This window comes from Suncus etruscus, chromosome 16 (assembly GCF_024139225.1).
Source record: "Suncus etruscus isolate mSunEtr1 chromosome 16, mSunEtr1.pri.cur, whole genome shotgun sequence".
In the NCBI taxonomy this organism is placed as follows: Eukaryota; Metazoa; Chordata; class Mammalia; order Eulipotyphla; family Soricidae; genus Suncus; species Suncus etruscus.
This window is the reverse complement of record NC_064863.1, coordinates 26,123,104-26,146,698: the sequence shown is the minus strand read 5'-3', so window position 1 is coordinate 26,146,698 and position 23,595 is coordinate 26,123,104. Positions and strand designations below refer to the sequence as shown.

Here is a 23,595-nt window from a genome sequence, read left to right as displayed (position 1 = left end):
TAAAATTTGACTCAGACTGTTTTGATTTATGTAACACATGTATTATCTACTATTAGAAAGCCCATGTGTTGTGTAGGTTGATAGAAAAATCCTGGAATTACTTCACATATTATTTTGCACATATTAATACATGTTATCAAATTTAATCATCACATCAATATGTTCTTCAAAATCCTCTTTTTATTCTGGATATAAGGGAGAACAGATTAATTTGTAACTGAACTTATCCAGTTGATTAAATTTCATTGTTTTATAACTGATCAAAGGCAAGCTCAGGAAGAGCAAAAGTCTTACCCAATCCTTACAGAAAAATTAGGATTAGGTCAAGTGTGTGTTTTATGTTTGTAAAATTGTTTTTTAAACATTTTGTATGATCAAATGGACTTCAGTAAGAAATAAAAAGAAGTGGAATATATCATGAAAGTAGGAACCAACAAAAAATCTTCAAACAAAAAATACAGAATTGAAAAAATATTAAAATACACTTCCTTAGACTTCTACCTAAATAAGATAAGAATAAGTTCTTACATAATCAACATATTCCTTAATATTTGGTTTTCAACTAATTCTGTTCTTTAATATTGTAGTAAATGTAAATATTTTTAGAATTTTCATTATAAAATATTTTATTATTATTCAACTTCACACCATATGCTTTATATTTTGAAACATTATTTTACTTTGAGTGAATTAATAACTAGGCATCCCAATTTTATCAAACTATAAAAATGTGATTATAATCATAATTATCATAATATTATCAATATACTTATAATAATTCAGGGCAAAAGTGTATACCCATGAGTTTACATGATTATAATATTATATTTTTAATTCTTTTTTGTTTTATTTTTTATGGGCCACACCAGTGACTCTCAGGGGTTACTCCTGGCTATGCGCTCAGAAATTGCTCCTGGCTTGCAGGACTAGAAAGGATGTCTGGGATTGAACCATGGTCAGTTCTAGGTCAGCTGCATGCAAGGCATTGCTCTACCACTTGCGCCACCACTCTGACCCCTAGATTTTTAATTTTATGTTGAGAATATTATTAATAACTAAAGACAAAGAAATGTATCCTAATAATATTTTCTTTGAATAAATGTACAATTCTGTATATTTTTTTAAATTTGAACATCCCTTATTATTTTTCAGAAACCCATATGATATCTAGACCAATAAATATACTAAATTTGGAATTAGCAAAATGACAGCTTTTTAACAATTGTATTTAAGGTATTATTGTACAAATTGTATAAAGGTATTATATTTTTCTAGAATACATACTTTTCCTCATGTAATAAGAGGAGGTATTCTAAGATATGCTTTAAGAAAAATTTACTTAAGTTCTCATAATGAAATTTGTTTAATATGCTCCATTTCAGAACTCAGAAAAATGCTTCGGAAAGCAAGTGCTTAGCATTATCTACTTCTTTCCCTATGTGTTAGTTTTACTTTTATTACAACATTCATGAGCATACAGTTGTATAATCAGCTTTCTCAACTTATCCAATTTGCACCATGGTAATATATTATTGCAATGGAAAATACCGTACAAATTTTAGAATAAAAATAATCCAAAATATTTAGTTATAACTGCATTGTTTTACAGAGTTAAAAGTCTAGGAAAATATTTGAAGTACTAATAATTAGGAACTCAGTCAGCATCCAAAATGTTTTTGTCATGGAAAATCCAATACAAATTCTGATTAAAACTTAACCAAGCAAAACACTGCAGATTACCTGGATTCCAATTAAATGTGACAAATGAATACTTGACAGGTTTCAATTCCAATTCTATTTATGTTGAATGATCCATTAATTTTGAAGAAGAAATTATCAAAAATAGAGCAATACAATTATGCGTTGTAGCCAGATAGTAGTCTGAAAACTTGGACCCAACAAAATTCTTACTCAAATGTCAAAAACTACATTTGGATCACTCAAAGTGAATCACATCTCCTTCTGTCATTACCTATAGATCTGGCTAACATGAATCACAGCTAGAAGATGACGAATGATTATGTAAGTACTAAATTTTGAGTGTCAATCACTTGAAAATAAAAAAAAAATAGGTTATATTTTTGAAAGTCCCTTCTGTTGACAGAATTGAAAACATGGTTAAAATATAGCTAAAGCTTTCTTTGAAAAAATTTTCCCAATAAATTTTTTGTTCTCCACTCAGCCCACCTCTTTCTTAACATTTTTATGACTTTATGCTTTTCTAAGAAACTTAATCATTGTATTTATTATATAAAATTTTGTTATTATTTATCATCTAATCCTTACCTTTTAAGAACAATATCTGCATAAACTCAAGATAAACCATTTTAACATATGACTGTAATTTCAGTGATAAAAATATGTATATATATATATATGGCACCTCCAAATCAGAATACGTAATTGTGCATTATTTTGTTTATTGTAATAATAAGCACTTCTAAATTACAAACTATCACTAAAACATTAAAATATTAAGCACAGAAATAGTAGTATTTTTAATTTAAATGATTCCTTCCTTGCTAATATACAAGGGTGTTTAAAATAGTATCTGTATGTACATAATATTATAGCATTAAATTAATTTGTATTATTTTGCAAATCATTTAAACTTTTTCTTAGATATATATATTCACCAGTATTTCAATTTATATAAAATTTTATTTTCATTTAAATATACTCAAATGAATTCATAAATAAGACATCAAACTCCCATCCACATAACCACACACTACCATACACACAGATAAGCATGCCTTTTTAGCCATGAGGCAAATGCCATTGAAACTCTGGATACTGACCAGGAGGGTTAACAATAATTAGAACCTGATCTCATAGCTCCTCACCCAGGTAACAAAGTAAAAAAAAATATTATTTAAAATTAGTTTAGCAATAACTTTACTTGGGGGCATATTACAGTATTTTATTCTCTAAGGTTAAACTTTAAGATTATTTTTTAAAGTTATAAATTCAAAAAACAGACTTTCTTTTAAGTACATATGTTCTATCTGCATGTCATCACCAAAAAATTGTGATAAATCTTAAAACATAAACGTCTTATTTCACTTGAAGATAGTAAAAGACATAAATCCACTTTGAATTTTAATAAATACGTGTGTGACTTCCCTCCCTCTTAGTATTATCAAATTTCTTAAATTTTAAAATAATAAATGTAGGAAGAACATTAACTTGACATTATTTGATATGACCATGTTCTTTAGCCATTCCATATAACCTATAATTGAAAAAATAAATCATCTAATTGAATTTGGAAACATAAACTAATGTGAATATTTTATAACTATTATTTACCATCTAACTTTACAATTCAAAGGAAGTATAGATAAAGCCAATTGTTATTATCAGTCATCACACAACTGAAAAATTACATAGAGTACTGTGGCTTTCCTCTGTTTCAGGACATTATAATACAAAAATTAAATAAAAGGGGATGTCGCATAGACATTTATACTATACTTTGGAGGAAAAAAAAAAAAAAAAACCTGTTCATCCTTGGCTCCTTTTTAGCTACCATTTGAAAGGAAAGGTTAAAATGTTATTCTAAATTCCCAAGGAAAAAAAAAAGAATCATATAAGGAGTGTTTATCTGGTTCTTGCACTGAGACTAGACAATTGAAATAGAAGAAATAGTTGTATGACAAAAATGAATAAAGGAAAACTATCACGGAAGACCTTTGCTGCTGCTGTCTGTGTATTATGCATTGATTTATTTTTTTTACATAGCAGGCACTTTTATGATTTATTTGGTAATGTGCTTATATTGCTGATAGACTGTTTTAAGTGGCGGTGTAAGTTTGATCAATTTTATGTCATTATGATCCTTTATTGGGAAATTCTGCAGTTGAGAATATATTTCTCATTTTAAATCAATTAGATTTAATGTCAGCTATTTTATTTTGGGTTTTGACTGACCTTAGCAAGTCTGCTTAGTATGGCTCTCTAGCGTGATTATGTGTGTGAATGTTGTGTTTGCCCCTACCATTTTCCATATGCTCTGCCTCACCAACACTGCCATCCGGCGTGGTCCTTTCATAGTTGTCTTCTGGGAGTGGAAGGGCACCCAGTCTTGGCCCTGATGAACTCTTACTGCTTGGTGTTTCTGACTCCTCCAGCCCGCTGTCATAGCAACTCTGCAGTGACCCCTGATGAGGGTCCTGGGGCTGACTCACAACAGAAAACGTCACTCTACGAAATGGCTGTAAAAGAAAAGATTCTGAATGTCACTAAAATATAAGATTGTACATGATCGTATTAACACATAAGATGACATACATCAAGTTCTAGTGAAAACACATCTGATAACAGTATTTCATTGCATAATTTGATGGAAGCTACATTGGTTTCCCTGAATAAATTAAGGGAATGCCTAGAACTTAGATTTTTTATGGTGGTCACACACTTGTAAACCTGGCACTAATCTCACTCACATAGTCCACCTTTTACTCTTTCATCTTTACTTCCAGTGCTCTCACAAATGCCCTTAACAAATTAATAATAAAAAATGTAAATGATTTAGGAAAGCAATAGATAATGAACTGAACGAATCCATTTTAAGAAGACTTTATCTTAAAACACTTTGTCTATATAATGGCTTAAAATTGTGGCTGGCAAGATAGTATAGCAGGTAAAATGATGGCTTTCCATGCTACTCACCCGGGCTTTATCCTCTGAGTTACCCTGAGTCTACTAGTAGAGACCCCTGACCACAGAACATGGGGTAAGCCCTAGGCACATCCAGTGTGGCCCCTACACTAACAATTAATTAATTAATTATTTGAATAAAGTATTCTGCTAATTTATTTAAACTATTAAAGAGATAATGGATAAATACAAATTTAGATGCAGACTTGAGAATAACATATATATCATCTCATTCTGTTTGCATTTATTATAAACTTACTTTTTGGGTTTGACGTTTTAAGGTTAGAATTTAAATAACAGAAATTTTTATTTCTTTAATAAAATGAATTTACATATTCATTCCGAAAGTTGCATTAACCAGGAATTTCAAATTAAGTGAAGCATTTTAACTATGTGTGACTACTATCATTATATTTGAATATTTGAATAACAGTAACAGAATAACTAATCTGAGGTTTTTTTTTTTTTAAATTGTGTTGGAATCACATTCAGTAGTTTTTCGAAATCACTCCTGGAGGCTAAATGGACCATATGGGAAGTCAGATAAAGAATACAGATTGGGTTCTTGGAAGGCAAGTACTTAATCCACTATTCTCTATAGTCTTTAAGTTGTTTTAAAATATTGCAAACATGCAATTAGATATTATGATTTACTTACATTATCCAAGGTGAATATGTGTGACTACTGTAAATATACATAAAATCCCCAAATATTAGATTTATTAAGGGAGCATACTAAAAGCCATGTATTGGCAGTAGACTTAAGATGCTCTTTGAACAAATATTAAAAGTTTCTGTAATGTCTGTCTGAGATATTCTTGGCAATACTATATTTATTTAGGCTTTATCATGTAAAAGTTACATAAAATTACATATTTTATTTCTGTTTAATTTAGGGCAACATCCTACAATGCTCAGAAGTGAACCCAATCTCTGCACTCAGGAATATCTCCTGGAAATTCTCAGAGGATCATATGGAATGCTGGAGATTGAACCCAGAATGTCTATATGCAAGGCAGTTGCTCTGCCTATTAAATTGTCATTCCAGGCAAACAAAATTATTTATTTTAGTTATATTCAAATGGGGAGTGTTCCTAATTAAAAATATAAAATTATTAGTGTCAGAAAAGAATGCACAAAGTAAAGAGAGTTTTAGAACTTTCTATATTTTCTATGGCTTAAATATTAATGGTGCAAATGACTAAGCTCTGCTACATTTTTTAAATTTAAGAATTTTCTACATATGGCAGGTGAGTGGAACTTTGCCTGAGTTTACCCATTTCTTCACTATGGACAAAATAGACATATAATTTTCCGATTATTTATTTTATGTAAAAGTGCATATTGTCCCAAAAATTATTCATTCTTTTTATACTTTTTAATGTTCTTGGAATCAAAACTGGGGTCTAATGCACACAAAGCAAAAAATCTATTTGAACTCCATTACTATACTCTACTATGCACATAGTTAGTAGTTTGCTCTCCCTGTACTTATTTGGAATATACAGTCTTCAGAAGACATTACTTAGTTAAATTCAAGTCAAATGTTACAGAAATCTTAGATTTTAATGTCATAAGAAATAATTTAAAGCAAATTTATTATGTTTTGTTAAACTTTAGCTGCATAATTTTAAATAATTGAAAATACCTTGAGTATAAAAAGCCTAGCATCATAGTCTAAAATATACTTGCAACAAACTACATAGAACTGAAGAGATAACAAGGGGGTAGTTTGCTTTGCCTGGTATGATTCCTAGCCCTGCATGTGGTTTCCCAAGCACTGCCAGTAATGATTCCTGAGCACTGAGCCAGAAGTAAGCCCTGAGCAGAGACAAGATTAAGATCCCCAAACAAAAATAAATTAATAAACTCTTTTGAAGCACTGTTTTTTTTTCACTAATAGTTCTCATAAACCTTAATGCAGTATGACTCAGTGTATTTTTATAAAGATAAATGTAAAAATCAAAGTGTGTTTACATACGTTATCATGTACATTCATATTTTCCTTTGGAGCATTTTGTAATTTATTAATAAAATTTTTTTGCTAATGAATTTGTTGGTTTGATTTGTCTCTGGAAATGAGACAATTGATATTCATTTAAAACCACGTTGTTCTACGCACAGAGGATACTCAGCAAGAACTACATTTAAATATATTTAAATACAATTTAAATGACTATATAGAAATTAGAAAAGGATAACAAAGACCTTGTGGACATATTATAATTTCATCACATAAAAATGCAGGGGCCAGAGCGGTGGTGGATATCAGTATGGCATCTGCCTTGCGCGTGCTAGCCAAGGATAGACTGCAGTTTGATCACCCAGCATCCCATATGGTCCCCCAAGCCAAAAGCAATTTCTAAGCTCATAGCCAAAAGTAACCCATGAGTGTCACTGGGTGTGGCCGAAAATCCAAAACAAAAAATGCAGTAATAAAGATAAAAATACACACATAATAATTTATACCCATAAATTAATAAGTGTAGAATGAAAATAATAGAAATTTTCTCATTTTATTACATATGTCAATGAGGATATAATTTAGTTAAAAATGATAATCTAAGATTCCATGTTTGAAAATTGGGTTATCCAAAATAAATGCTAGTATATCAGAAAAATGGTGATAGGCTATGGCTACAATAACAAAATAAGAAAGGAAATTATGACCTTTCTGTTAATTTTTGAATAAAACCTGATACGGCTATGTTTTTAATTTTCAGTATTTTTATTCTGTGGTCAACTATTTAAACTAATTATGGGAATGAATCAAATTAGAACATAATTTTAAATTCTGAATGATAACTAATTATGATAAACCAAACGTTAAATTTAATTCCTTTTGCAAAACAATTGTAGGTTTGCTTATATAGATTAAACGATAAGGATATATATAACATATAATATGTTATATATAAAAGAAAACCTGAGAGTTTGCGGAAATGTTTTTGCTTTTGCTTTTGCCTTTGTTTTTGTTTTGCTTTTTGGGTCACAACCAGTGATGCTCAGGAGTTACAACTGGCTATGCACTCAGAAATCGCTCCTGGCTTAGGGGACCATATGGGATGCCAGGGATTGAACCCTGGGTCAGCCGGTGCAAGGCAAACACCTTACTGCTGTGCTAGCACTCTGGCCACGAGAAAATATTTTTTATCATCAGATTAAATTTTTTGAGAAAATAAAATTCATTAAAGAGAATTCTGACACAATTCATATTAATTGTAGCAGTAGTAGAGACTACACTGGAACATTTAGTGAATTTAATTCTTTGAACTTTCTACTTTTAAATCTAAGGTAACAAATGATTTTGTATTTTCATGACAAATTAATTTAAAGAGGAGAAAACAATATATTTGAGTGTGAACACTGCCTTAGACTTCTCTTTGAAATTCTGAAGCTGAGTTCAAAAATCATTTCAAAGGTTTTTAGTGGCCTGTGTATGAGAATTAAAAACACAAGAGTGTGTAATGAAAATGTTTTATTTATGTGCTTGATTGTTAAAAATAATAGTGTGCGGTCAAAGTCTTGAGATGAGTGTTTCTTCTAAAAGAGAAAGGACTGTTGAAGACAGGGAATTAAGGTAACAAAAGGTGATCTATGTTAGAACAGTCATAAGAAGTGCATCCAGACAATTATAAAGCAATCCTCAATAGCTTATTTGATTCTAATTTCAGGGGTAATTAGTGAAGATGGAGTGACCCATAGTATTCAAAGCAGAGACCAAATGAAGAGAAGAATAAAGGTAACATAAAAAAAAAAAAAAAGCAGGGCTAGGAGTTAAGACCCTGATTAAAACTCTGGCATCGTTTGTATACTATATTTACATTTGATTTTTAACCATTTACCCAATGACTTAGGAATATTATAATAATCATCGAGGCATTTTAGAAATTCAAAATCTTTTTTTTTTTCTTTTTTGGTTTTTGGGCCACAGCCGGTGGTGCTCAGGAGTTCTTCCTGGCTGTCTGCTCAGAAATAGCTCCTGGCAGGCACAGAGGACCATATGGGACACAGGGATTTGAACCAACCACCTTTGGTCCTGAATCGGCTGCTTGCAAGGCAAACGCCGCTGTGCTATCTCTCCGGGCCCAGAAATTCAAAAGCTTAAAGGTATTTTAAAACACAAACTTATGATTGGATTTCAAATTAAAGACAAATACTAAAATAATGGAAACCTGCTTGAGATTCTGATCACTGCAAAGGAGTAATATATAGGTTGAGAGCTTACAAAGAAATTTGATAGATAATATATATTTGGTGCTGGAGCAAAAGCACCGCAGGTAGGGTGTTTGTCTTGCATGTAGTTGAACCAGATTTGAAATTCAGTATCTCATATTATCACCTGAGAACAGCTAAGAGTATAAGAATAGAACCAGAACTAATCCTTTAGCACTCCTAAGTACCACAAGTTGTGACCCCAAAGCATAGATGTGTGTGATATCTCTGTACATAGAGATGATCTTATATGTCTACATACATAGGTCTAGCTATCTATTTGAGGACTCGTTTAAGATACTATATTTGTGAAGAGTAGCAAAGAATTTCACAAGATGATGAGTAGCTGAGAAGATCGCTCAGGAATCATGGGCACATGCTTTGCATGCATAGGAACTCAAGTTCAAACCATAGCACCAAGCACCTCTGAAGAAGCCCTATTCATCTCTAGCACTGCATAGCCCAGGAGTTCTACATCCATGGGCCTTTGTATTAAACTGCCTGAACTTTTCTCCAACCATCTTTTTGTGTGGCTTTAGAATCCCCAGCACACTGCTTGGGAAGTTCCTCCTCACAAAATTAAAGAAAAAAATTAAAATGAAAGAAAGGGTAAAATATAATAAGTAAACAATTTTGTCTCCAATTTCATTGAGGCATCATGATTCAAATAATTTACTGATAGAATTTCACGCATACAATGATCTAACACCTGCAGACTAGTTAACTGTTAAACCTAGAAAACAAGATCAAGACATAAGTAAATCCCATGAGCACAAAGGTAGCAGAGACATGGGAAATTTTGCTGATTCCCACATGACAATCAATTCATTCACAGAAGGCCATTTTTTGTTATAAAATCTCTAAAGTCAAGAAACAGTTTAACTATAGGAACAAAGAAAGTAAAATATTGATAGGTAGATTCACAAAGGAATGAAAACTGTGGAATAGGCATTAAGTTTTTAAGTTTGAGAGAATTAGGGTCATAGGTCAAAGGACATGGTAGCATATAAGGATCGTAGTTTATTATACTTGTTAAAAATATTTTTCAGGGCCAGAGGAATAGCATCTCATATGGTCCCCTGTGCCTGCCAGGGGCGATTTCTGAGCATAGAGCCAGGAATAACCCCTGAGCACTGTCGGGTGTTACTCAAAAACCAAAAAGTATATATATATTTTTAAATAACTTTTGAATACAAAGTAAAGGGAGATTTATTAACAATGTAGTAGAAGAATACACATTTAGAAAAAAATAATATAAATTGAGAGAAATACCGAGTTTGTATCCAGAAACTTAATCGGACCCAGCTGGGCCAGTTTAAGGAAAAACAAAAACAAAGTAAAAAAAAAAAGACTTGAGAGAAATAAATTAGAATTCCAAAGGTAATGAAAACACTAAAATAGTTTAACATATTTTCTGTGCAAGTTGTAGTGCTTTAAACAATATATTAGAATAAAAGAAAAAATGGATTTTATATCAAACAAACTATAACTTCCTTAGATGACCTCAAACAAGTTAGCTGACCCTTAATTCTCATGCATTAGGCTTAGACACTATAAAATTTAAATAAGGATAGCTGACTCTTCCTTATATTCTTTAAAGAATAATGAGATTCTTTTCAAAAGAGCCTTAAGGTACCTCAAAGACATATACTATAAAAGGCAATAAACCTCAGGCCACAACTATATAACTAGAACTATTTCCCATTATGTTTTAGATTCCCTGTTTTCTCCTTTGTGTGTGTGTGTTAAAATATGAAGCTGTTCAGTAATTCCCAAGGTTTGAAAATAAAATTTTAGATATTTATATATTCAAGTATATTTGGCAAGTATACAAGCTAAAGATTGTTATATAGTCATTATTATAACATTTATATATATCCATTAACATCCAACTTATAAAAATTTTAATCTACACGTAAATAGAGCATGAGCATTTATTTTTTAATATAATTTTTATTTTAATCATAATGGCTTACATATCGTTGACAATAATATTTTAGGTACATATTAACATAAAATCATGGGAATTCCCATCACCGAATTGTCCTCCCTCCACCTCCATTCCCATCCTACTTCCCATATCCTCTTCCCTCACTCCCGGGGCTGCTAGAATAAGTGGTGCCCTCTGTGCCTAGCTTACTACTTAGTGGTCTTACACCTGTTTGGTCTTGGTACCTCCCTTATTTCCCCCCCGCCCAATTGGGAGACGGGACTAGATAGTTCAAGTTATGTGGTTTTGTTTGAAGAAGAGAAAAGTAATAACCTGGAGGAAAAAAAAGAAAGAAAGGATGGAAATGGGTGGAGTCCTTCTAGAGGCTTTCATCCTTGGTTTGAGAGACAAAGTGGAAAAAGAAGGTGAAACACCGCAATAGTACATAAAGAACTGTCAAATAAAATATCCATTGAGCATTCCAAAAACAAAAGGGGGGGTATGAACCATATAAAGGCCATGATATTGAGATAAAAATAAATGTGGCAGAGTACATAAGAAAAGAAAAGAAGAAAATAAATAAATATAAATGGAGACTTCCACTTCAATAGCCAAACTACAAAATTGAAATCAACAAAAAATAGATAAGTAAATAATAATAATAATAATAATAATAATAATAATAATAATAATTGTTTTGTGCTTTTTTTTCCCTCCTGCAGATGCACAGTAAATATTGGGGTCATTCGAAAAGGAATTTCCTTTGCCTAAGAGATACAGGGTTTCTCCACCCTTGAAGTATATTGTCATGGGATTAACTATAGACTCCTTTCAGGTTCATTTACTCTCCCCTTGGTGTTTTTGTGGTGTATGGAAGACTTCTGCTTCATCCTGGGTGATAAAATCAGATCTCTGTATCTAGAAGTCTCTGTATCTGCACGAGTCAAGGAGTTGAACTTATGATTATGTCTTTCTTTGTGGTTCTAGAAGTTCTGTTCCCTCAGTGTCGTTTTAATCAGTCTTCTGTGGTTGGCGGTCCTGGTCTTTGCGCTGATCCTAGAAGGGGCCTGGGATAGCGTCTTTCATTATGTTTCCAGAAGTCCCCTTCCGTTGCAATAGTCTCAGACAGACCTCTGGAACTCGGGATCATAGTTGTTATGCAGGTCGTAGCTCATGCCCTAGATTAGGGCTTTTTTTATTGGTCCCAGGATACATAGCATGAACATTTCTACATTCAATTGCTTCTTTTTTTTTTTTTTTTTTTTTTTTTTTGGTTTTTGGGCCACACCCGGTGACGCTCAGGGGTTACTCCTGGCTATGCGCTCAGAAGTCGCTCCTGGCTTGGGGGACCATATGGGACGCCGGGGGATCGAACCGCGGTCCGTCTCCTAGGCTAGCGCAGGTAAGGCAGGCACCTTACCTCTAGCGCCACCGCCCGGCCCCTCAATTGCTTCTTAAAAGCATTTACCAACTACTTTTTGTTCCTCTCTGATGCTGGAGACTTCTTTTGATTATACATTTCACTCAAAGAACTATTTTAGGGCCCAGAGAAATAGCAGAGTGGTAGGGCATTTGCCTTGTGTGCAGCTGACCCAGGTTTGATTCCCAGTTTCCCATATGTTCCCCTGAACCTGCCAGAGTGATTTCTGAGCACAGAACCAGGAGTAACCCCTGAGCATTTCCTCATGTGACCCAAAAACAAAACCAAAAAAATCTTATTTATAGTAGATATTTTAGAGGCTGCTGACAAATAGATGAAACTCTAACTTGCTTACCACATAATCACTGTGGCCTAAGTGGATAAAAATACATTAGCGTTGACATTATTTTAAATAACATTAGATACAAGATCAATAATATCCATCTTTATTTCACTTTACTCATTTTATTTTTATAGTCTATTTATTAAATTATATTTTTTATTTATTTTCTGTGGCATTACACATATATGGAATACTTGATTTAAAGATGAGCCTCATCTTTGGCCATCTATTTACCAGACTCACATAAAAATTAGGTAGTGGAGTAATAAAATCTCTATCATCAATGATCATTTTAAGCTGGGCTTGGTCCAGAAAGAGACTGCATCTTTTTTTTTTTTAAAATTTCTTTTTTTTTTCAGTTTTATAATTTTTTATTATGAATTATAAGAACAAAAGATGCAAAGAAAGAGGATAAGGTAAAGTTACAGTGGAAGGACAATCACCCATAACATAATTATCAGAAGAAGTCCCCTTGCTGATATCTTAACTTTGAACTTTCACCAAAGAAAGTTAAGATAAATAAAACAGAATCCATGTGCAATTACTTTGTCCCTCAAGTCCCCAGATTGTAGCACATTACAATATTTCTTAACAGCACACAAGGCAATCTAAAGCCATCAAACTTACGTAACTCCTTAAACATTAGAGGCATAGTATTTTTTACATTTCCATGTACATGCATATTAGCTTAAGTTAACCTCAAATTTTAAGTGGGTGTGTTTTAGGGATTAGAGTCAAAGGAGCACAGTAAAAACGGTGTTAGAGTGGCAATTGTTGTTTGCATAGGCCCACCAAAATATGAGAGGCATGGAAAGGAATAGCCTTGGCCTAAATACAAAGAGATCCTACCCCTGAAGTTTCCTGGCAAAAGACCAGCTCTAGGCCTCAGGAAAGTTATCGTTTGCTCCAAGACATTGTCCGTAGCGCCAACACACTTATCACACAGTCTCTGTTGTCGGTCTCATGTTTCTGTATTAAAGATTCTGGAATCTGCATGTCCTACATTGAAGTCATGATGTGGAGTGCCTTCTCGTTTCACCTCACCATGAAAGGGGAATGCAGGAAGCCCTGTCCTGTAAGCAGGTTGTTGTTGTTAAGTCTTCTCAGTGTTAAGGGAAGTCTCTTTTGAGCAGGACGATGTCTGAGCAGTGGTAGGGTCTTCCGTGGTAGAGGATTGCTTCCAGGTGATGTTATAGACAAACCTCACCATAAAGGGGCAATACAGCAAGCCCTGTCCAGTAAGCAGGTCATTGTTCTTGTTGTCTTCTCAGTGTTAAGGGATATCTCTTTTGAGTAGATCGATGTCAGAGCAGCTGTAGGGTCATCCCTGGTACAGGAATGCCTCCGGGTGATGTTATATACAACCTTGGATGTTTTGTAAATGTCTTCTGTAGATCAAGGGGTAAATGGAGAATGCCCATTCTTCTGAGGCCTGTGCCAGGTCTTTATGTCAATGTTCAGGGTGTAAGGTCTCATTGCACTACAAGATTTGTGTGTTCCCATTTCTATTAGATAAGAACTTATTGGTATGTATAGTATTTTCCCATGTTAGTGTGCCTACGCAAACAAGTAATAAAGCCACGTGGTGCTATCAGATATATGGGGGCATAAGAACATTTCCAACAAGACCCATGACTTGGTTCAAACGTAAGTATTAAACTGAGGGATTCTTTCACACCAAATTCCATATTGAGCAGTTCACAAAGAGAAGATAAAAAACATGGGGGGGGGGGATCATCACTGTATAAGAAAGTATTTAGCAAAAGTTATAGCCGTCAGAGAAAACACCCATAAAATGTTGAAAAGATATGCGTCATTTTTATGCCTTTTAAAATAGTTGGGTGGGTGTTAACTCTAGGGCACCACTTTGGTCTGTGAATTAGGACTCAACAGTACTTAAGTTAGAAAGGGTAAAAAAGTAGTAATGATGATAGGAGATAAAGAAGTTAAAGAGAAATATGAACTTATGAAGGGGTATGCAAAAGGGCAGAGTACAAAATGGACATTCTGCATACATAAAAACATAATTCAATGATAGTGAGTACTATTAATGTTTCTTGTGAGAGTACTATTAATGTTTCTTGTGAGAGTACTATTAATGTTTCTTGTGCGCGCGGGGGCAATAGCCCCCGCGCGATTTTGAGAATGTAGACTGGACAGAGATTACCAGTGCCAGCCAAACCTCCTCCTGCTAGACTCCCGGCTCCCAGGAAGGAGAGATCCTTCAAGAAGCTGGGAGACCAGAGGTTCAGAGCCCCACCCAGACCCTCCCTAAGGAGCCGCATGGATAGTGGGGGAAGGCCTAGGGTACCTTCATGCTCCACCAAGGGACCCAACTCACCGGCTTGCCCAGGCGTGTGGCCCGGGGAAGCCCTGGAGATCTGGAGCAAGGCAGCAGAGGGGTGCTGGGGTTACCCAAGTCCCGCACCCCCCCTAGGCCTGGCCAAGCAGGCCTCCGGCATGGCGTGGGCTTGCCAAACCTCCTCCTGCTAGACTCCCCAAGAGACTGCATCTTACCATCTACTCCTCATTGGCATGAATGTGGTGGTAATGCTGATATTATGAATGTATTAAAATCTTTAATATATAATTAACATCAGATTACTGAAAAGGCAAATATAGCAAGAAAAGTTTTATTAAATAAATCAGGTAACTAAATATATATTAAATCATATATCTTCTTGTTATTCTTTTTGAAAAATATAAACTTATATGAAAAATGGCATAATGGTGAGAAACATGGTTCAAGAGTAGGAGAGTTAACATATCTCTTAATAACAGAAATGTTTGCATTCCAAGAGCATTTTTGCTAAAGGAATGGACCTTATGAGGGAAATTATGATGAACATTAGGCCTCCAAAATTCATCATACAACATATCAAATAGCAAACTTAAATCTAATTAGTCTGGTGGGGTTAGAGATTACTTTTTATAAACATATTCATTGCTGGGGCTGGAGCAGTGGCACAAGCATTAGGGCATTTGCCTTGCACATGCTAATCTGGGAATGACCATAGTTTGATCCCCCAGTGTCCCATATGGTCCCCTAAGCCAGGAGCAATTTCTAAGCGTATCGCCAGGAGTAACATCAGAGCATCAATGTGTGGACTTCAAAAATATATTCAATGTTTGTGTCAAATAGTACTATAGGTATGATAGTTACCTTATTGCCTTTTTTAAATTTTGAGATTCACTTTATTCTTTTTTAAGTTTTGAAGAATATAAAAAGTACCCATCCTTCTTAAAAGTACCAATAAAATAACAGGAATTCTAATGTGCACATCTGAAGATTCTGATTTTAAAATTTACATTAATATGCTACTTTGTTTTTATAATAGTCAAATATGTGTGACATTTCCAGGTGTTTCTATTCAAAAATATCTTTGTCTTAAAATTCATCATTTCTAAGAAAAGACATCTATCTGATGCATATTCACAAATAAATAAAAATGACACTTTTATTTTGTATTGTATTTTATTGCTTTATCTATTAAACATTATTTATTGATCTGGAGAAATAGTAAAGCAGGCAGAGTGCTTGTCTTGCACATAACCGATAAGGTTCAAACCCAAGTAACTCAGATGGTACCTTCAGTGAATGGTGAATTCAATATTGAATATTGAATGCATTATCAGAAGGATACCACGAGCACTGCAGGGTGTTCCCCCAGGCACAGGGGCCCAAGCAATAGCACAGTGGGTAGGGAGATTGCCTTGCATGCTGATGACCTGAGTTCAACCCCCAATATCCCATATGGTCCCCAGAGACTGCCAGTGATTTCTGAGTGATGAGCCAGGAGTAACCTTACCTGAGCTCTTCCAGGTATGGCCCCAAAACCAAGATCCAAAAAATATTTAGATATACCATCTAAAGAAATGTAAGCCTTGTGTTGCACACATTTAAAATTTTTGCTTTCCATTTCCATTAGAAAAATTTTCTAATGCAATATATACATTTTTAGACAGGTTCTTCTTTGTGATAAATTTTAGGAAAAGAGAGAGTTGAACTTTAATAATATATATGTCACTTTACAGGAAAAGAAAAAATATGATGCCAGATAAAAGTGCATAATATTTCCTCTTGGAGTTCATCTCTTAAAATCAAGTGATGTAACCTTTATAGGGACTTTATTTGGAAGAGGAGAACACCCGAAGTGTGCTACTGGAAAGAATTTCAGGATGAATCTCTTTCCCTATAGAATAATGCACTGTATCTTTCAGACAACTTTATTGGGAACTTTAAGCCTATGCCTTCCTTTTTAGCTTCAGTAGTATTTCATAAATTGTCTCCTTATCTGAAATTCGCATACAGCTGTCTCCTTCACATCAATTATTTTTGAATGGCTCGAAAAAAGCTTTTTCATTTTTTTCCAAATCACTTAGTTATGTCCATCAAACAGACTTCTAATGACTCTCTTTGTCAGTCACAAAGTACTGAAACCCTCATGAAGCGGAACATTGCAGTATTATGGGGAATGTTACAGTTTACTGTTAAAGAAGAGCTAAGAATCTGAAATCTTTTTGTCGCAAATGAGCAGATATTTTATTGTTAGTTTGAAAATATTTCCAACCAATGTCAGTGGCTATTGAACAAACACATTCATGATTCCATAGTGAGTTAATTGGAATATATCTGGCAGAACCTTCAAACGAACTTAATCAGGTCTTTAAACTTTTTAGGGGTGTCTTTCTTTGGATCTCAAGATTCCTCTATACTTCCAACTGCCATTCTTTCATGTCAATATCTGATGAAAGAACATTCAAAAGGAACATGTTGAGACATTTGGATTGCTTAATTAAAACATCCATGGGGGAGCTAAATAGTTTTGTTTCTTTTGACTTGCCTGCAATTACACACTTGACATTAGTGATTTTATTTATTCATTAACTGGAAATGCAAGAGAACTTTATACTTTGAATCCAGTAGAATACAAACTGTGTAATGTTGCAAAACAACAATAATGGCCTAATAAAAATAGCAGCTATAGTGTGTCAGAAAAGTATTAATCATTTAAACTAGGTTTTCATTTTTTTCATGTCTTCCCTATGTAGGTCTTGTTAATATTCTCAGACTGCAATAATGCAAAAGAGTGTAAAGTCATGAATTTTAATATTTAAATTGCTCTAAAAATTTATTCCCCCATTTTATGATGAAAAACACCAGAAAAAATAAAAATCAAACTTAAAAAATATCTTAGTTGATATGAGCAAACATTTATTTCTGAAAACTTTGAATAATGATACCACATTCTAAACATAAATTGCAGACTTTTTATATAATAAAGAAAAGTATACAATCTATTTTTTTTGCTGGTTTCTTCTATACTTACATCAGGATTTGGCAAAATATTTTTGTAGAAGTTCAGAAATTTAGAAAAAAATAGTACAAGGCAATGAAAATAGACTTTGCTTACCTATTAAGAAACTCTACTGAAAAAAAACATTAATGCACTCAGAATACATTTATGCATCAAACCAAAGTTTTGAACAATATTCTAATGTTCTAACAAGTATCTAAAATTATAAAAGGGTACCATGTTCTCAGATTTAACAACTTGGGTAACAGGAAAGAGATTCTCTGGAATGTCTCTTCTAAGGAATATGCTAATGAAATTTTTCTTATCCCATAATACTACCTTTTTAGTGATTCTTTTTTGACTCAACAATAGAAAAATAGTTGTGTTCTTAGTGTGCCCTGGACTAGATGAGATCTTACTCATCTCTCAATTAGGTGGACCTGCAGAGGTTAGTGGATTTGAAACAAAATAGACTAGCTGAAATCATGCTGGGCCTTGATTAGATTCTACCTCCCAATTCACTTGAGACCCTACATCACCCTTTGTAAGTCTCTATGTTTACAGGCACAGAGAAACAGAAGGGCAGAGGGAGTCCTTGTTAGGAAAAAAGAATATTGACAGGCAACTAATGAGAAAAACACTATCTTCACAATAACACTCAGTTCAATAAAGACTTATTAAGCACTTGCTTTGTGCCTACCACTGTGCTGAAAATTCTACATGCTGCAAAATCAGGCATTAAGCTCGTTGGCCAAGTGCAGATTAAAAGTACAAAAGCGCTCCCAGAATAGGAGCCAAGGTTTCCTTCTCTTTTTTTTTTTTCTTTTTGGCATTGTGATTATCATCAAAAGCTCAGTTCACATGCCGCTTAGTTGCTTTGCATGAGTGCTCTGCACACCTATGGCGTTCCAGAAGCAGCTGAATGAAGTCGATAAACCCATGTCTTAAACTCCGCAGTTGGAGTTCAGGCTGCAGCAGTTCAAGGGCACAACGCAGGAGAACCCGGTAGAATTCCGTTAGAACTGCCCAGGTTTCTAACTACTGAAACACGCAAAATAAACAAACAGAAACAGGGACCCCAGGCCCCTCCAAATAGATACAAGTGAGAAGCACAAACATAAGTCTGCCTGAAAAGCATGCATGTTAATATTTCCATACGAAAGGAATGAAAATGAACAGATGTTTTAGAATATACTTAAATAGATGAGATTCTCTCTTTCAATCTCTCTCACCATCTCTCTCTCTCAATCTCTCTCACCATCTCTCTCTCTCCCTCGCCTTTTCTGTACCCCCTACCCCCTTAAAAAAAGGTTATTTATTTTGAAGGCTTTATCCCAACTGCAATTGGAGACATCTGTTTAGGAAATGACCTAAATTTAAAACACTTAGTTTTCATCCTGGAAAAGATGTTCAGGTCTTTAAGAAGCTTTCCCTCATCTACATAGAATAAAATATCAGGAATCAAGACAGAGGAATGGAATAAGCTTCTGAAGTGTTAGGTAAGTATATAATTATTAAAATGAGCTGAAACCTAATTCTTGAGCCAGTCTCATCTGCTATACCACTACATCTTTTTAGTCATAGGTTTAGACATTTTACTGACTCATCCCTGCAGTGTCTCTGATATTACCTAATCTACACTTGGTTAAACAGGAACCTAAATCTGTGGTGGAAAAACGAAACAAGCAAACAATGTCCTTGCATGCTAGTTAAGAATCTTTCATAGAGGTTATTTGACTGTGGGGTGGGGTGGAGGAACCAGTGAAAAATGAACTATGGTTATACATCCACATCTGAAATCCTGGAGTCTGAGTATAAGGGGCTAATCTCCAAAATATACAAGGCACTGACAGAACTTTACAAGAAAAAAACATCTAACCCCATCAAAAAATGGGGAGAAGAAATGAACAGACACTTTGACAAAGAAGAAATACGCATGGCCAAAGACACATGAAAAAATGTTCCACATCACTAATCATCAGGGAGATGCAAATCAAAACAACGATGAGATACCACCTCACACCCCAGAGAATGGCACACATCACAAAGAATGAGAATAAACAGTGTTGGCGGGGATGTGGAGAGAAAGGAACTCTTATCCACTGCTGGTGGGAATGCTGTCTAGTTCAACCTTTATGGAAAGCGATATGGAGATTCCTCCAAAAACTGGAAATCGAGCTCCCATACGATCCAGCTATACCACTCCTAGGAATATACCCTAGGAACACAAAAATACAATACAAAAACCCCTTCCTTACACCTATATTCATTGCAGCTCTATTTACCATAGCAAGACTCTGGAAACAACCAAGATGCCCTTCAACAGACGAATGGCTAAAGAAACTGTGGTACATATACACAATGGAATATTATGCAGCTGTCAGGAGAGATGAAGTCATGAAATTTTCCTATACATGGATGTACATGGAATCTATTATGCTGAGTGAAATAAGTCAGAGAGAGAGAGAAAAACGCAGAATGGTCTCACTCATCTATGGGTTTTAAGAAAAATGAAAGACACCCTTGTAATAATAATTTTCAGACACAAAAGAGAAAAGAGCTGGAAGTTCCAGCTCACCTCAGGAAGCTCACCACAAAGAGTGATGAGTTTAGTTAGAGAAATAACTACATTTTGAACTGTCCTAATATTGAGAATGTATGAGGGAAATGTAGAGCCTGTTTAGGGTACAGGCGGGGGTTGGGTGGGGAGGAGGGAGATTTGGGACTTGGGTGATGGGAATGTTGCACTGGTGATGGGTGGTGTTCCTTTTAAGACTGAAACCCAAACACAATCATGTATGTAATCAAGGTATTTAAATAAAAAAAATTATGCATTAAAAAAAAAGAATCTTTACATGCAATGGAAACTGAAGTTTACAGAAATTCCATCTACTCATTAATTGACCTTAGGTATGGAGATATTGGATTATCTTGGTGGGAAGAATATAATCTCAATGTTTTGGGTTTTTTTTTTGGGGGGGGGCAAATCAGCAGCCCTCTGGGGTTACTCTTGGCTCTGTGCTCAGAAATTACTCCTGGCTTGATAAAGGGACCATATGGAATACTGGGGATCAAACCTTGGTGTGCTGCCTGCAAGGCAAAGATCCTTCACACTATGCTATTTCTCTGGCCCCTCTCAAGGATTGTTACAAGTTAATAAGGATGTGAGGCAGAAAGGAATCATAGTGACTATAGTTTTCATAATCACCTTTGTTGCTTTAGGGGAGAAAGTCTGGGGGTCAAGAAGTATGAGTGATTGCTAAAAGCTATTGAATGCAAGATAGATGCCAGCTTTTCTTCTAGAGACTTCGAACAAATACTACCAGAACTTTGATTTTAGCAAAGAGAGACCTCGAAAAAAAAAATAGGAAAGCAACACATCGGCATTATTTCAAACAATAAATTCTTAGTAATGTTTTATAGCCCAAATAAATACTTAATTTACAGTGGATTATGGAGCCTGTGGTATGGTGGGAGAAAAGAAAACAAAGTTGAGATTTAAAAAAGAGATTATAGACTTCTTTGGGGGTTAATGGTCATAACTTCCTGTACCATTTACCTATAGGACATTGAGGACTAGCACACATTATACTGAAGATCACATTTACATCATAAAGTACTCAATTACATTAATTTTTAATTTTTAAGTTAAAAATAATTAATAGTATGTAGTATGAAAATAAGTCTGTATAACCTTATTTTTAATTTCATTGTTATTTTAATCCTGACAGTCATACATAAAGTGAAATAGTTCATAAAATGAACTGTCTTCTTAACTTCATGGGGGAAAATATTTAACTTTATAATTTAGAAACCCAGAGAGACAGTACTTTCCCAAAAAAGTAATGTGAGTACAAGTACAAGAGCCAGGTGCAAGCCTGAAAACAGGCAGGTGTGTCACAACAACCTCATAAAAAATAATAAAAAAATAAAAATAATAAAAAAAGACCAACATTGTATTTAAATCTATGACTGTAAGATAGCAAAGGTTGCTTTAAGAAAATATTCCTAAACCTGCAAACAAAAATTAAAAAAAAAAATTCCTGGACTTTTCAACTCAGGAAATCAGTTTTTGCTATCCTGAGATTTGGAATAACTAAAGCAAATTTGTGTTTCTGTCCAAATTCATCTGAACCTCAGATCACCTTCTAAAATATAAACAAAAGTCACTGATTTATATCTTACTTTTATTTTTAATTATTATGTTTTTATTTGCTGGAGGCTCCCAAACAGTTTTTGTTATGCTTCAGCCAATATTTATTTATTTTTTATATATAAAATTTTTTATTAGCACATGATTATAAGCATGATTGTAGTTGGGTTTTTTAGTCACAAAAAGAACACCCCCCTTCTACCCAAGTGCAACATTCCTACCCCCCAATAACCCCCCTCACTTCTTCGCAACCCTTGCCTGTATTTGAGACACGTATTCTACTTCTCTCACTCATTAAGATTGTCATGATATTTGTTAATTTAGATATTTCCCTAACTGCATCACTACTCTTTGTAGTGATCCTCATATTGTGAGCCAATCCTTCCGGCCCTCATCTCTATTGTCTCTGGGGATTATGCCATTCAACAGATGAATGACTATGCACAATGGAATATTATATAGCCGTCTAGAGATAAAGTAATAAAATTTTCATATACGTGAATATACATAGACTCTATTATGCTGAGTGAAATAAGTCAGAGGCAGAGTAATAGACACAGAATAGTATCACTCATCTATGGGTTTTAAGAAAAATTAAGGACACTATTTTAATAATTTCCAAACAGTTCTCAGAGACATCAGCAACCAGCTTTTACAATAATTGGACTAACGAGTTGGTAGTTCAATTCAAATACCTGATGTTTTTTGGGAGGGTGTTGGATCCTCTGGGTTACTAAAATGCCCTGAGTGATTGTAGAATATAGTATGTAGTATGTATGTATCCAGACCTTGAAATGCTTGGATTGGGTGGTGCTGGGAGTGGAAGCAAAATTCTGTTCTCTCCCTGGTTTTAATATCACAATTAGAGATGAAACACGATCAATTTGATGTCATCTACTGAAAGTGGTTTTATGGTTTTAGGGAATTTGGTTAAATGAAAATTGAACAAAATTTGTTTCTGGTAGATCAAAAATTTTGGGAATGAGCCAAGCACTGATTAAAGATGAAATCCATAATCTGGAATAAGTTAGTTCTACCCATCATACTGACAGAAAACAACTGAAAATAAAGTCTTGATTTTAAAGAATAGCATCTATGTACTTAAGAAAGTTACTAAATCTTTGGGGCAGATCAATAGCACAGCAGTAGGTCGCACACAATTTCCAAGTACAGAGCCATAGTAACCTCAACAAAACATGTTACTAAATCCTAATCAGGGTCTAATTAGAGTAAATAGATTTGTAAATGTTGCCTTTGCCTCATATTTACACACTCTGCTATAACCCAGTATTTTCTCTTTTATTTTAAATGTTTAGGAGTTGAAGTTCTTTGTTTAAAAACAAACTTTTAAAAGCAGAAATAAAATAAAATAAAAACAATAAGTAAGCATATAGACATATTATAACTCTAGAAATATCAAACAACTTGCAATGACCTTTCCATATGAATTCAAAAATAAGCCTTACAATATAGGACAGGGTTTAAGTAATACTAACTGGAGTTTTATTTTCAGGAATAATTTGAGAATGTAACCTAAATATCTACCATATAGTGTTTCAATATTAAATGCCACAA

At 34.1% G+C, this 23,595-nt stretch overlaps 1 protein-coding gene across 4 annotated transcripts in view; it reads right to left on the bottom strand.

Annotated features, from left to right (window-relative positions):
- PCDH7 (protocadherin 7) overlaps nt 1–23,595 on the bottom strand; it is a 477,156-nt gene that overhangs the window by 250,161 nt on the left and 203,400 nt on the right. For 2 of the 4 annotated variants that reach the window (XM_049790097.1, XM_049790100.1), the window contains exon 2: nt 4,001–4,217. In XM_049790097.1, coding sequence (XP_049646054.1) covers nt 4,001–4,217 — 217 coding nt within the window. The remainder of the gene's footprint in view (nt 1–4,000; nt 4,218–23,595) is intronic. The other 2 variants (XM_049790098.1, XM_049790099.1) reach the window with 2 other exon arrangements.